The sequence below is a fragment of the Pochonia chlamydosporia genome, assembly GCF_001653235.2.
Source record: "Pochonia chlamydosporia 170 chromosome Unknown PCv3seq00011, whole genome shotgun sequence".
In the NCBI taxonomy this organism is placed as follows: Eukaryota; Fungi; Ascomycota; class Sordariomycetes; order Hypocreales; family Clavicipitaceae; genus Pochonia; species Pochonia chlamydosporia.
In genome coordinates this window covers 280,137-295,202 of record NW_019154046.1, presented here as the reverse complement: position 1 = coordinate 295,202, position 15,066 = coordinate 280,137, and the positions used below count along the sequence as shown (strand labels likewise).

The 15,066-nt window shown below is 48.7% G+C and overlaps 6 protein-coding genes across 6 annotated transcripts; 4 read left to right on the top strand and 2 right to left on the bottom strand.

Moving 5' to 3' along the window:
- Positions 1–258: 258 nt before the first annotated feature.
- On the top strand, positions 259–3,518 carry VFPPC_10466 (cytoskeleton organization protein; the record flags this gene model as incomplete). Its single annotated transcript, XM_018288835.1, has 7 exons — positions 259–393; positions 448–732; positions 786–866; positions 921–1,363; positions 1,414–2,537; positions 2,590–2,708; positions 2,760–3,518. 7 exons carry the CDS (start codon positions 259–261, stop codon positions 3,516–3,518), a joined length of 2,946 nt encoding a protein of 981 aa, XP_018137431.1.
- A 446-nt stretch (positions 3,519–3,964) lies between these two features.
- On the top strand, positions 3,965–4,333 carry VFPPC_14768 (hypothetical protein; the record flags this gene model as incomplete). Its single annotated transcript, XM_022428930.1, has 2 exons — positions 3,965–4,222; positions 4,331–4,333. The coding sequence occupies 2 exons, from the start codon at positions 3,965–3,967 to the stop codon at positions 4,331–4,333; spliced, it is 261 nt and encodes an 86-aa protein (XP_022284017.1).
- A 94-nt stretch (positions 4,334–4,427) lies between these two features.
- On the bottom strand, positions 4,428–5,729 carry VFPPC_10465 (kinesin family protein; the record flags this gene model as incomplete). The annotated part of the gene is made up of 1 exon (XM_018288834.1): positions 4,428–5,729. One exon carries the CDS (start codon positions 5,727–5,729, stop codon positions 4,428–4,430), a length of 1,302 nt encoding a protein of 433 aa, XP_018137429.1.
- A 962-nt stretch (positions 5,730–6,691) lies between these two features.
- Positions 6,692–8,248, bottom strand: VFPPC_10464 (PheA/TfdB family FAD-binding monooxygenase; the record flags this gene model as incomplete). Its single annotated transcript, XM_018288833.1, has 1 exon — positions 6,692–8,248. The coding sequence occupies one exon, from the start codon at positions 8,246–8,248 to the stop codon at positions 6,692–6,694; it is 1,557 nt and encodes a 518-aa protein (XP_018137428.1).
- Positions 8,249–10,001: 1,753 nt separating this feature from the next.
- Positions 10,002–11,121, top strand: VFPPC_10463 (carbohydrate-binding protein; the record flags this gene model as incomplete). The annotated part of the gene is made up of 2 exons (XM_018288832.1): positions 10,002–10,143; positions 10,208–11,121. 2 exons carry the CDS (start codon positions 10,002–10,004, stop codon positions 11,119–11,121), a joined length of 1,056 nt encoding a protein of 351 aa, XP_018137427.1.
- Positions 11,122–11,745: 624 nt separating this feature from the next.
- VFPPC_10462 (CTP synthase) lies at positions 11,746–14,463 on the top strand (the record flags this gene model as incomplete). Its single annotated transcript, XM_018288831.1, has 14 exons — positions 11,746–11,794; positions 11,925–11,933; positions 11,997–12,043; positions 12,105–12,193; positions 12,329–12,395; positions 12,454–12,487; positions 12,609–12,713; positions 12,776–12,783; positions 12,848–12,861; positions 12,941–13,118; positions 13,171–13,660; positions 13,713–13,926; positions 13,989–14,234; positions 14,304–14,463. 14 exons carry the CDS (start codon positions 11,746–11,748, stop codon positions 14,461–14,463), a joined length of 1,710 nt encoding a protein of 569 aa, XP_018137426.1.
- Between the last annotated feature and the right edge of the window lie 603 nt (positions 14,464–15,066).

Here is a 15,066-nt window from a genome sequence, read left to right as displayed (position 1 = left end):
TGACTACTGTGCCAATATGCCACGCAATTGGTCAAAGTTTCTTGCAAATGACGAAAACACGACGAACAGACACCACTGGAGCTTGCGCAACTTGGCCAATCCGGCACGTATGAATACCAGTTGCCACACTGTCTGAGCTTCGAGCCCCTCCAAACCTCAGAAGTCAGAAATGCCCCGCCAAACATTTTGAGCACAGAACAGGCAATTTGAACACACACTCATCCATTGTCGTGCACATTGCACATTCTCTTACATGTCATGAGTCGTCAACGCCCCCGTCTGAGGAACGGGGTCGATATCCAGCTCCAGTCTGCTTTTCAAGATGGCAACTGGTCTGTGGCCATGAGACTGGCCTCCCAGCGAGCTCGCACTTTTAACGATCAGTACTTTGATGTGCGATGAGACACATGCTTTGACGGGATATCACGGCACTAACTGAGACTATAGATTGTGAAAATCTGCGCTGAAAGTCAGCTGGACGACCCTAATACAAAGTTCGCGGCTGTCGCAGCTGTCGACAAGTTCGTCAAGGACGGCACCGTGGTTAAAGACGTGGATGGAATAGACTTGCTGGAATGGGCGACATTGGACCTGATTTCTGAAGATGCGTTTCCCGAAACACTCGGTCCCTTACGCGTAAGGGCCGTCAAAGCTGCGCCCAAGGACAAAATTGCTTCTACGAGGTGTTTGCAGTCATGTTTGTTACACTGGGATTTGGTCAGCGCTCAGCAGGTATGTCCCAGGCCAGCGAGTTGTTGTTGTACGGCTGAAGACTAACGGCAAAGATTGCTGCCATGATCGACAGGTCGTCTGCCCAAGAAAGGGACTTTATGTTCTGGAACATAATCATTACTCACATGTTGGCTGTAGGTTTATCGGGTGAGAACTAATTTGCACCACCTGTACTGACGCTGGCATAGACGAGCAGTCAATCACCACCGGAGAAGAAGAAGCTTTACGGCATGCTTGCACTAAAGCAAATAGAACGTGCTGCTCAACTCACCGAACAGGCGCATACATCAAAGTCAGAGGAAACACCAGCCCGTGGAATCAAGACTGAGGAAGAAATTCTGCTACTATACGACATCATAGAAACACATGGGACAGCGGATGATGTCCAAAAGCTCACCCAAAGCTCTCTATTCTCACCAGTTGCGCAATTCCGACTTGGAAGGAAAGAGTTGTTCCAGCGGACTGCGGCAAGATATCGCAAACAACAAGAATGGGAGGCACTGTATAGTCTCTGCGAAGCCTGCTTGTCGCACACTGACGAGAACGGAGAACTCTCGCTATTGGCCTGTGACTGGCTCGTCTGGAAGAACTTCATTCAGGCGGCATCACATCTTAGGAACTCAAACATAGAGTATGCATGTTCTCACCTACTTGTTCACGAATCGAGCTGACTTTGAACAGGGCCACGGAAAGAGTACAGAAATTGCTGGTCAAGCTCGCGCAATACAAAGGGTTGAAGCCCATTTATAAGAGAAACGTGATTTTGGCCCGCGTCTCTGCCGCCTTTATTCTCAAAACGAACGATGTCGATGATATCAAGGACGGTCAGCCTTCATCACTACGACTGCGGGAACTAGTCAACTATATCCAGGACCAGAAAACCAGTGCTGCTTGCTTTGATGATGTAAAAGAGCTGCTGGAACTGCTTGATGTTGCAGGGTTAAAGTATATGGCGTATACCTACACCCCTGAGCTGGCAAAGTCGGTTAAGGACCCTGTGTTGTCTGCAAGAGTCAATCTGCTAGCCCTAAAGATCCAATATCTTCTTTCCACTTGTCCCATTGGACGAGCGCCGATAGCTGGAGAGAAACCCAGCTCACGATGTTTAGCTTGCGATGCGCAGTTTGCATCCGAGTCCTGCCCTGTTTGTCTGGCCAAGATCTCCAGCGCCGCGTTGAGGGCATACAAGTCTGCAACGAAAGATTTTGCAGAGAACCCAACTGGTCAGAATGAACTTCTCCCCGAACTTTCTATGTTGGTTGCATTTTGCAACGTTCAATTAGCTTTCCAAAGCCGCTTGGGGTATATTCACTCGTCACCGCCAGCTTCACAATATCTTCTACGCGCTCTGTTTGTTCTGGAACATCAAGCTTTTCTCACCCCTAAGCACAGCCAGATATCTCTTGTACTTGTGCAGCTACACCTTCTTTTAGGATCTGCACACAGAAGTCGAGAGGCTTGGCATGGTCTGGCTGTGAAGAGAACGATTGTGGATTCACTTGCTCCCATCTTCTACGATCGTCTGTCCACCATAGCACCAATTATCTTGGACTCATCAGATTCGTGGGGCTGGGAACTCATTGAGACTCTGCGGTCTCATTTTTCAGTGTCGCTGAAGCTGAAGATGCCGAGAAGATTGATCGATGCATTCGAGGCAGGCAGCTATGGGAGCATTCTTGACATGCCCAAGTATATTGAGAATTTGAGATCTGGATGTACAAGAGCCATGAGTTTGGTGGAGGAAGTCAGGGCGGATAGGCTACTTGGCGAGCCTTGCGGCGAATTTTTGAACGACCCCCGGTTTTGTAAGTCTCCATAGGACGTTTCTCCCCGAGGGCTATGCTGATTTTAACGCAGACGAAGTTCCTGATGACTTGGTGTTGAGAAGTGTCGTTGACTACGGATCATTCCCCTCGTGGGAGAGCAGTTCGTCACAGCCAATATACGACAGACTTCGTCTTGGCCCCGCACCCTCTGTGAGTAAAAAGATCAGTAACCTGAGGCTTGTTGACTTGCTAATGATGCAGAATACTCGATCCCACCTTGGTCTTTTGGCCGAAGCTTTCCAAGACATACTGTTGTACCGACCACCGACAGTTTACAAAGCCACGGCGGCAGTCATGGGCATCGACTACACGTTTGTTATTGAGATGATGGGGCGACTCAGCAACTCCATGGCGAAGTTCATGGGCAAGGCGTCGGCTCACTGTACCTCAAGTGAGATACTCTACTACGAGACGGTTAATTTGCTAGCTACATTGCTTCCTCTATGTGTGGGAATCGACAAGTCAGCACCACTTCCAGACATTTTGAAGCAAATCACCGACGCTGTAAAGGCTTCAATAACAACCCAACTTGACGAGCTCCCAACTCTGGATGGAACTGTTGGAAACGTTGTAGCAACACTGCGGTCATTTCATGGCATTACCATGCTGCATGATACAGCGATGGCTGCCAAGCTGGCAACGCAGTGGATTCTATCTTTCAACGAGCGAGAAAAGGAACGTGACCGATCAGGCAGCAGCAACTTGCCGAAAGAGGTCATATCACAGGTCAAAGCAGTGCAAACAGCTTCAGAGTCAGCTTTAAAGGCCGCTAAGGAGCTCGTTGCCAAGTTAAAAAGTGAGATTGGCACCGGAAGCGAGTTCGGCGGAAAATTACGGACTTGGGTGTTTGAGGATGCTGGTGGCGAATTGAATGAATTGGTGGAAGATGGAACAGTGAAAGAAGTAGTTGCGAGTTGGAGACAAAACATTGCAGGATGGGGACAGGTAAAATGGGAATAGACTAGATCTTACTGGAGTCTACGTAAAAAGTAGTTGAGGACCTAAGATCAGGGCATTGGAGTATGGGGATGTTGGTTGTCGGTCCGCGGCGAATACCGTGTTTGGAGAGCAAAAGCATCTGTCAGGAACGTAGACTCGAGCCAATTGAAATGAAACAATTGATGACACTCGGCCGGGTATTTTGCTCCGTTGTGATCCATGATGGCGAGTCTAAATCTGGTTGCCGCAACAGGTGCGCCACTAAACGCGGCCGTTGAGATCGATGATCTCATCAACCTTAGTAGGACCTCACGACGTGTGACGGCAAGGTGACGTTGGCGCAGTATCTCCAACATTAATAAATACAGCTCTTTCGACTTTCTAGACTAAACTGACGATCTAGTAACTCGAACATCAAACAATTGAAACCTACATTTTGTTGGAACGCACTATTCTGCTCGTCCATCATGCCCGACAAAGATACCACTAAAACCACACACACCGAAGGCGGCGTGCCGGTCCAAAACAACACCAAGGATACGGATGATAGTCGCGTGCCACTTTCTGCGGAACCAGGCGTGTACAAGAATGATGGTACTCGACAGGTTCCCATCTCAGCGGAGGAGGGGGCCTACAAGCAGGATAATAGGAATAGCCCTAAGAAAGGGACTGCGGGAGACGAGGGTGTGAGGATAGAGCATGACAATAAGGGACCTGGGTCGAAGGTATGATGGGGAAAGGGTAATATTTATATTGGATAAGTCAATCTAAGCACATGATCATACTATTTTCGCCATGTAATCCTACTTATTGATGACACTCAGTCAGTACAGTGACGATAAAGATCTTTATGCTACTTTGCAGACACTGGTGAATGAGGGATCATTGATACTTTTGCGTTGGGAATCCGGTTGCGATAGGACCATCAAGCTACTTCGTCGCCGCACCCACCAACCCCCCATATTTGAGTGAATTCAACGTCGCAGCATACTGGTCCTTTGCCGGCGAGCACGTCACAATCATGCCCGAAGAAGACCCCTTCGCCGACAAGAACTGCTCTCTCAAAACCATCGTCAGCGGTGAGGACCGAAAGGGAATGCGTGTCTGTTTAGCTGACCACGCCCGAATGACTTCCTTTAAAGCAAGGAGATCTGTGTTGATCTGTCGACCTTCCTGTTTCTCTTGCGGTGTCTGCTTTATACCCTTTAGAGTAGAAGCGGTGTTGTCTTGGTGGTATTCTGCACCTGCGAGGTCGACAAACACAATTTTGCCGCCGAGACCACTTGCACTGTTGTAGATGTTGCTGACGTTCTTCTCTGCAGTTTGAACATGGGCTTCAAATTTTGCTTTTTCGGCATTAGCTTCATCTATGCGTGCCTGGTTGATCGTGTAGTTTGGATTGGGACCCCATTTGCCGTCTGTACAGATATACCCCTTGGATTGCTCCTCGATGCTTATGTCCGTGGCACGTTTTCCCACGGGCACCAATTCGGATTGTCGGTCGATTAGTGCTTCACGAGCATCCACGAGCGCCTGGTTAACTATTTCCAACTCGAGCACAGCATGAGTTCTTGAGCTCTGGTCATGAATAGTTGATGTACCTACTGCGCGACGAGCCAAACCACCTTGAAGAACCTGTTGAAAGTCCTCAAACGTCCAGCATGCTCGTTGGACGATGGGCCGCACGCGGACTTTACCATGCTCGAGAGTCTCGGTTTTGCCTCGAATGTGCGTCTTGCCATCTGGTCCTTCGCGGATATGACACTCTACACGGTTGTTCAGTAGATCGTATGCTGATTTGCCACGGAGCTCAAAGAGACTTAGGCCGAGACCAAGCTGCGGCGTATCTGACTCGTTTAGAATGGTAAGGTGTTCGAATAGTTGGTGAGCGGCCGCTAGACTTAGCCCGAGATTACTGGGCGTTTGATCATAGCCGATGATGGTGTGTGTCTTGCCGCTTCCAGAGTGACCGTATGCGAAGAAACTGGAGGATTCACCCTGCAATACTTTGGAGATGTTTGGCTCGACAACTTTGTTGTATACGTTGGCATTGTCGTCGTCGGGAGAGAAGACAGTAGTGAACGCAGCGGGACTTTTCCAAGGACGATCGCTGGCGGAGGAGGCGCGATTGATGGATATAGAGAGTAAAGAGGCGTTTGATGAGGAATAGTCAATTGTGCCGCTTGGCTCTTCGGCATGGGCTAGAGGTCTCCATCGTGCGAATACATTCATGGTTCCAAATATGGTAGGATTAACTTAAACTTAGGGGTGAAAGCGGTGTATGCGCCGAGATTCGTTCCGAGTCCAGCTAATTTTGGATTTTAGTTCTCATATCGTTATTTATAATATTTGGTGAATGTGGTGAATGTTGTAGCCTAACTGTCTCCCTGACAACGACGCTGGGGGTTTATGGACGCGGTATTGGAGGCGGAGGTTAGGCGGAGGTTAGGCAGATGCATTTTGAAGATGGACATTTTGGGTCCGGAAATTGGTTGCTTCGGTGGCGCATGTCTTGCCCCAGCCAAGGTTGAACATTGAAACACTGCGAGTGCTAGAGGAGGAGTTGTGTCTGCAAGAATGCATTGTTGCTGCCTACAAATTTGGAGACATAATAACCAGGATTATGTAGTATCTAATTATTAAATGTGGATTAGATTCAATGTGTCTGACAGCAAGTAGTGGGAAGTTCCATGTCTTCAACTTACGACTTTAGTTGACTAAGTACATATATTTTGCAGCAATGGTGACAAAATGGTTGATGACACTCGTCATATAAGCATTGGAATCTGGAGCATAGGTAGCGGGTTCATCAAGTAGCCTCTGATAGAATCAGAGATATTTTTAGCGCTGTCCATACTCTGGCTACCCAGGTAGTTAGTAAGGCTGCGCGTGGTCATAGATGCTTCAATGTCGAGATAGTTACATCTACAGGATTGGCTCAAGAACTTAGGTAGGTAGCTCTTTGTATCGGCTTTCAAACAGGTATAAGCTTAGCGTTTCTTTGGTATTCTTTCAATTCTTTTAGTCTTTACAGTATAATTTCCTCGTCAAGGCTATCGGTTGTGAGGGTGTTCTCCTCTCAGAGTTCCCATCACTTGCATGTTTGGTAACGGCGACGATGTAAACTCCAAACGAAACTATGTTTGCACGCAATCTCTAAATGCTAATACAATTAAATACAAGCTTTCTCAACTTCATAAGGTGACGAGTCGAATCTGGCGGTCGGCGAAATACCGCTCAATCGCATCAACGTCCACACTCTTCTGAACCAAGGCTACATGTCCATCTGGACGCAGAACATAGACTGCATCTTGGGTCAGTCCGACCGAGGCACAATCAGACTTCCACTCAAACTCTGTGAGCGGAATATCATGCTTCTTACACCAGGCGACCAGCACCTCCGTCACATTGCCATAAACGTGTATCTGCCATCGCATCGACGACAGTGACTCAAAGTTACTGGCCCCATCTACTTCAACCCACGGGAGCCTCTGCCCTCCTTTTACCGTTCCAACTCGTCCCGAAGAAAGAGTCATCCCTGTGTAATGTAAAGAGATCTGCGAGACTGTCCTGAACACGAACCTCCGCATGGCCCGGAAGGACAACAGAAAAGGAGCGATAAAGGGTACGATTCTGGTGCGAATCATCGTAGCAAACCACCCTTCTGCTGTAGCCAAGGTAAAGGCGCGATCGGTTGTAGCGACCAATTGCTTTGCAAAGTGCGCCCTCTCTTCTTCGAATGTGTCCAGCAAGTTGTCCTGGGCATCACCCGCCAACACGGCGGCAATCTTCCACGCCAGGTTGATGGCATCTCCAATCCCAGTGTTCATTCCTTGCCCACCAGCAGGGCTATGAACGTGAGCCGCGTCTCCTAGTATAAATGCTCGGCCCTTCCGAAAGTGATCCGCCACTCGGTGATGAACGCGGTATGTAGAGAACCAGTTCACCTTTGCTACCTGAAGCTTCATGTGCTCGATTGCAAGGCCCCTCACATCCTTGAAGGATAATTCCCGTGGTTCGACGGAGGAAGTTCTGCTTTGTCTCACTGTGCCGATCAATCTTGCGCGACCTTTTCCTGCGAGTGGAAATATGGCCAGAAAGTCGGCTTGGTCGAGGCATACGTGCAGCTCGCCGTCCATGGGAGGTCCATCACCTTCAATATCGGCAACATAGAACATTTGATCGTAGATGCCGCCGGGGAATGAGATGCCCAGGCTCTTGCGTACTACTGAGTGAGATCCGTCGCAGCCGGCGATGTATTGGGCTACGGCCGTCTCCTCTTCACCAGTTGTCTTTTTCAACGATGCAACTATTCTTTTGGTGTCGCAGTCATCCTTGAATCCTACTAGCTCGGTCTGTAATTCAACAGATATTCCAAAATCTTTGCGCAAACGCTCCGTGAGCATGTGCTCGTGTTCATGCTGTGGGTAGATCTTGACGAACGGGAAGGGTGTCATGCCCTCGCCAAATCGTGTGATTGGGACGCGAAATGACCGGCTTCCCTTGACCCAGCCGTTGAAGCCGGCAACTTTATGTCCATCTTCGATTACTTTGTTTGCGAGCTCAGGGTCGAACTGGGCGTAGAGCTCTAATGTGCGTGCTTGAACTGCCAATGCGCGAGTTGACGTTGCTGCTTGGATGGCCTTGTCGATGATGCGAACTTTGACGCCGAGTTTTGATAGCCACAGGGCAAGTACGAGACCTGTAGGTCCGGCGCCAACGATTAAAACGTCGGTGGTTGAGGTTGTCATGATGTTTTATGATCTGTCGTATGTCTCTTGGTTTGGTGATTGTTATTCAATGATGGCTGATGGTCGGTGGAAGAATCCCACTATCGAGAGATAAATGGACGCGGTATATATACTCAGATGCGTGCCACATACAAGATATCAAAGTTTGACAATGATTATAATGCTTTTGTAAGCTGTTGTAAGCCGTCGTAACGAGGCTTGTGAGTTGTGAATCCCGCGACTCGTGATACCTTCAATCGCGGCACCACGGCCACCATGACACCGACGCCAGTAACAAATGCCAGAGCCACACGCTTGAAAGTCGGGTCCCATTACTGTAAGAAAGCCAGCACTCGTAAATGTTAGCGGCCGAATAGGGCTGAATGAGGCGCTTCAAAGCCATTCGGAACTCGGAAAGTCGGAGCAGTCGGTGGCTGTGGGGAATCCGATGCCGACATGGAGGAAGATTCGTCCGTTCCAATCATCGCGACCACTTTACCATGAGAAAAGTCGTTGCGGAGTTTTGTAAACGATATTGGTTTTGTGAAACCATGATCCGGAGAAATGAGTTGAATGTTACACAAAGGCGAGATTCTTTTTCGGCATATTGCCAACAAGTTTGGACGTAAACGAAACCGAGCGTGTGATGATGGCAGAGAAACGTCTTGAGCTGTCATATGTTGACAACATGTCTTAGAAAATGGGCGTCTTGAGACTTTTAAATGACGTGACGCCCGCAATTATAAACCCGTGGACGGCGATGAGGCGTCCTCGCTTCATTAAAACATAATTGAGCGGCTATGTCTTGCCTTTGACATTTGAGTCAACATACTCGGTAGATAGTCGTGGAGAGAAGAGAATCTGCAAGTGTGCGGGTGACCGGATCACCGAGTGTGATTAAAATTACGTCAAGGCATCAATCACTCTACCAGCTTCGGGCATTTTACCCTCGTCGCCTACAGCGTGCCTGTGTCAAAGAGAAAACACAGTACCAGACCCAAACATACAGCTGTCAGCGTTGCAATATCGATTCACCATACATGACTTTCAACCGGGGTATAGATGCCGCCAACTGGTGATTCGCTGCGCCGTTGACAGGTAACGTCGGCAAAAGGCCGTACGCACAAACCGGTCATTGTGGCTTTTGGTTGAATCCCAGCACAACGTTGACTGCGAGTTGCCATTTTGGTAACTCATGTTGCCGGGCGAGAGGTGCATATGCGTGCCAAGCATACAGTATTCAGCTCCTGCATGACTAGTTCACACCTGAACTATGCTTATACCAGAATCACAGGCACAAAAAAAGCCCCAATGATACGTTGAGAGGTAACACTGAGATATGATAACACATATAAATGGGCAATTAATCCCTCCTTTGAGAAGGAGGGTGACTTACCAATGTGTGACTTGAACGGCGACATTAATATATGTTCGTGGCTTCAAAATGCAGCTGGCAAAGGGTAGCATTGATGCATGAGATAACGGTGACATGGTACAACATTCGATCTAGAACTTGGTCATGTCTCTCCGCTCGTTGAATCGAATCGATATGGTTACGAGAGACTATGCAGACATTGGTACAGCTTCTGCGGGGTAGAGAGAGTATGTGAAATCATGGACGCTTTCCTGCTATACTCATTAGTTTCCCTCATCAGTGAGTGACGTCTGATGAATCTGGCTTTTCTATAAATATGGTGGTTGGACCTGTTGAGTTTGGAAGTGCGAATCATCAACAGAACGCACTCTGATCCATCGCGAACAACTTCTGCTCACAATGTTGAAGTACACTCTTCTGTATTGTCTCTCGCTCCTCGCAGTTGCACCCAATGCGTGCAATGCCAGGGTTGTTGAAAAGGAGACTCGTGCTCCAGCTCCCAAAGCTCAAGTCTGGAGGGGACTAGGCGGATTGTTTTCAGGTAAGCATATACTGCGCCATGTTGTTAGACTTTCAATGACTGTGATCCAAGCTAACACTCATAGGCCACCCTGGTGTCGTCTCTTGGGCACCTGGACGGACGGATGTGTTCGTCAGAGGAACTGACAACGCTGTCTACCACAAGTGGCAAAACGGTGGTCCTGGCTCGGCATGGGGTCCTAGTGAAACTGGCTACGAGAACCTCGGAGGTACCATCTATGGCGATGTTACCGCCGTTTCCTGGGCTGCAAATCGCATTGATCTCTTTGTTCTGGGCACAGACAACGCCTGTTATCATAAATGGTGGAGTGGCACTGCTTGGAGCAGTTGGGGTTCTCTCGGTGGCGGCATCATTGGCGAGATCAGTGCTGTAGCCTGGGGACCAAACAGACTTGATCTGTTCGTCCGAGGCATGGACAACGCAGTCTACCATAAGTATTGGAACGGTGCTTGGAGCGGATGGGAGAACATGGGTGGCACCATTGTTGGTAGCCCGCAGGCAGTCTCCTGGGGTGCCAACCGCATCGATGTATTCGTGAGAGGCGCAGATAATGCTGTCTATCACAAGGCATGGAACGGTTCGTCGTGGTCAGGTTGGATCAACTTGGGCGGTACGGTCATGGATGACATCACCGCTGTTTCTTATGCGTCCAACAGAATAGATCTGTTCGTCCGAGGAACAAACAATGCCCTCTTCCAGAAGTCTTGGAACGGAGCAGCATGGACCGCTTGGGTCAGTCTTGGAGGCACCATCATGTCCCGGCCATCGGCGACAGCCTGGGGTGGCAAGTACATCACTGTTGCGGCTCAAGGCGGTAACAATGCGGTATATTTGAAGGAATACAACGGGGCTGCTTGGGGCGACTGGAGATCTGTCGGTGGTGTGGTGACGGATGCGCCTGTGATTAATCCTCGCGGTGATTTTGGCGCGGCTGTTTTCGCCAGAGGAACCAATGCTGCTCTGTATTCGTATGAGTAGCTTGACGTGTTGGACTCTGCCGTACCGGTTTTTTTTAGGTAAGCTGACAGTGTTCATAGAAAGTTGGTGCCTTGTGGGTAAAGTCTGTTGACATTCAGGTTGAGGTTGCGCGAGGGATGTGTGTGGTTGTAACTATCGTTGGGCACAAGGTTTGTGTCACCTGGGGTCAAGTAGTACAAAGTTTCGTAGTCGCCAAAACTCAACTCAGACGCTCCTTACGTTGACATTGGCATTTATATAAAGAAAAGAACTTTTACGAACTCTTCTTGAAACTAAAAGTACAAGTTTTTGAAGCTATTTCCTTTATGCAGGCACATCTCTCACGTCCAATTCAATTTCGACCCTTCATCTAGGGTAGACATCTTCTGCCCTGAAGTAGGCGGTGAGATGTGGGGTAATTCGGCGAGGGAGAGCATGGTGGGGTCCGACTTGTGAAAACAGTCAAAATAAAGGAAAGCGCGACTCGAACTTGTGCAAAAGTTTAAGCGTTCGACCCACTCACGCCTTTCGACGCGTGAGAAATCTTTTTTTTTCTGCCCATTGCATTGTATTGTGCAGAATCGCAGTACATCGCAGAATATCATAGCCTTGCAATTTGTCTAGCACCTTCGGTCGACTGTCAAGATGCGTGTAGTTCTTGTGAGCGGCGGAGTTATCTCTGGTGTTGGAAAAGGTACGTCACTTCCCGATCTTGTCATGCATGGTCGGTGTGCTTCACGATCATCACGATCATCACGACCAAACTTGTCGGACCTGATGGCAACTCATGGATCAATTCGTATGCTAACTTTGAGATAATGTAGGCATTATTGGTATGGATACTGCCTAGTAGCTATCCTTGCCATCCCTCAACCACTGACCTCTTTTTTGTGCAGCTAGCAGCTCTGGGCTTCTTCTCAAGACACTCGGTCTTCGGGTCACGGTACGACCGCATCAACACCGATATCAATGCGAACGTCTCATACTCACGCCGCAATTTATAGGCACAAAAGCTCGACCCGTATTTGAACACCGATGCCGGGTTGCTAAACCCTCTAGAGCAAGACTACCCGACCCTCGAAACGGAGCGATCGTGAACTGACCGAATACAGGCACGGAGAATGCTTTGTTCTCGCCGATGGCGGTGAGACCGATTTGGATCTTGGCAACTATGAACGGCATGTTTTGTTACGATCTGCACTAGAGATTGTGTTGCTAATGGAAGCAGATACCTTGGCATCCAGCTCAGCAACGAGAGCAACATGACGACCGGAAAAATCTACAAACTTGTCCTGGTACGGGAAACCACGATTCCGTGCTATCGACGCCGCGCTAACGTAACTCCCTTGGCAGGATAAAGAAAGACGAGGCGACTACCTAGGAAAGAGTACGATTGACCTATACTCCCCCCGAGCAGCCATATGATCAATGATGGAGAGCACAACCACTTGCTTCTCCAGCTTGGTCGAAGCAGGTCTTCGCTGGAACCATTACTAACTGTATATTAGCGGTCCAGGTTGTACCCCATATCACAGATGCTATGCAAGAATGGATCGAACGAGTCGCCAAGATTCCCGTCGATGACTCAGGAGAGGAGCCTGATGTCTGTATCAGTATGTTATGAATGGCCTGACTTGTCTGATGCGGAGTAGGGATGTGCTAACTTGTTTTCTAGTTGAGCTGGTGAGTTCAGTGGCACACTTTAAACTCAAACTGTCCTTGGCTGCTAACCGTGACGGTTTTGTAGGGTGGTACTGTCGGGTATGTGTGGCCAAATTTACTTCCGATCGATCAGGTTTTCCTACCTTAATGGACTCAATTCAAACTGACACGCGGCTAGAGACATCGAGTCTGCACCTTTTATCGAAGCTCTTGTCCAACTTAGACATAGACTCGGCCGCGAAAACTTCTTCAGCATTGCAGTGTCATACGTTCCCATTATCAATGGGGAGGAGAAAACCAAGCCCACACAACATGCCATCAAGCAGATGCGCAGTGCTGGCTTGATTCCAGACATGGTGGGTTGAAGCAATATTCGGGTAGATCTTTTCATCTATTAACGTTTAATAGGTTGCTTGTCGTTGTGAGCGCGAGCTTGATGACGCTACAATTCAGAAGATCGCTAGAAGCTGCCAAGTTGAATACGAACAAGTCATCGGTGTGCGAGATATGGAAACCATCTATCAAGTTCCTCTACTCCTCGAGCAAGAGGGCCTGCTCAAACAGCTGCAGAAGGGCCTTGCTCTTGATACCACTGTCCTCTCACCGGCCAGAGTTCAGAAGGGCCAAGCTCTCTGGGATATTTGGACCAAGACCGTCACACCAAAGCATCATCTACCACCCGTTAATATCGCGTTGGTAGGAAAGTACGTGACTCTGGATGACGCATACCTCAGCGTACACAAGGCACTGGAACACTCGGCTATGCGATGCGGTCGCAAGTTGAACCTCGTTTCTGTCGACTCCGAGCACCTTGAGCAAGACATGCAGCAAAAAGATCCCACCAAATATCACAACGCCTGGAAGGCGCTTTGCGAGGCCGAAGGATTGATTGTTCCTGGTAAGTTGCGTCATTCGTCGGACATGGCACACGAAACTCACCGTCAATGTAGGTGGCTTCGGCTCGAGGGGAATCGAAGGCATGATTGCCACCACCAAATGGGCCCGCGAGCGCAAGGTTCCGTTCCTTGGAATCTGCTTGGGCCTGCAGGTCGCTGTTATGGAGTATGCCCGCAACATCATGGGTCTGAAAGATGCCACCTCAGAAGAGATTTCCGCCCATGCGGAGCATCGCGTTGTTATTTTCATGCCAGAAGGCTCCAAAGAGTATGCCATGGCCTTCCTCACAAGGACGATAGATATTGGAAACTGTACTGACCGGTTCTCAGGCAAATGGGCGGCACTATGAGAGTAGGCACTCGTACATCACACTTCAAGCCTGGAACAGAATGGAGCAAGCTGCGGGCTATGTACGGCGGCGCTGCAGTTGTTGAAGAACGCCACCGACATCGTTACGAGGTGAACCCCGACTACATCGAGGACTTGGAAAAGGCGGGCCTGAGCGTGACGTCTCTTGATGACCAGGGGGTACGAGTTGAGACGATTGAACTGAAGAATCATCCTTTCTTTGTCGGGTAAGTAGCCTGTGCTAGGTGGCGTTGTGAACCTTTCTTCCGCCATAAAATGCTAACTTCCTTGAATAGACTGCAAGCGCATCCCGAATTTACTAGCAAGGTCTTGAGCCCTTCACCCGCATTGTTGGGCTTCGTGGCAGCTAGCGCAGGATGCTTCGACGAGATATCCAAGGCGGCGGGTCAGCAGAAGGAGTTGGTTATCAATGGAACCAGTCATGCCTCTTTCTAATCTAGCAAAGCTGCGTAGAATTTTTCTATATAGGTCTTGCGATTCCTTTTTGCATATGGGGAACGGAAGATGAATTAAACTGCTCAGATTTGAGAGCAAATGGGACTTGATTAATGGGTGTTTGGGACTACATGGGTCGGCGTTGACTACTTAAACTTGAGAATTGTTTTTACACATATACACATGTACGCTAGCATTAACTTCTTGTACACTTCATCTCAAAATAAAATATAAATGTCAATTATGTAAGCGCTCGCATTTGCAAGGGGCATCGTGAACGTGCACAGTTTCCCGCTAGCTTACCTGGTTGCGCAAGATTTAAAGGAGTCATTCATCTCACCATTCCAGAGTTGAGCTTTCCTTGGTCTTTGAAGCATATTTAGTAGCTAGAAAACTCTTTGGCGAACTACATATGTATGTTTGGAGAGAGCTTCAAAGGTCAAGTTGAAAAGTCAACTGCCCAAATTGAGCAGTCTGCTCGCTGAATGTAAACTAAAACGGTTTAGCGCCAGTCGTCAGCTTGTACATCATCTTTATGATGTGGTTGCCAACTGTTGCTGAGCCAAAATGGGACAGAGACATCTTTATCATAATTCAATTGCC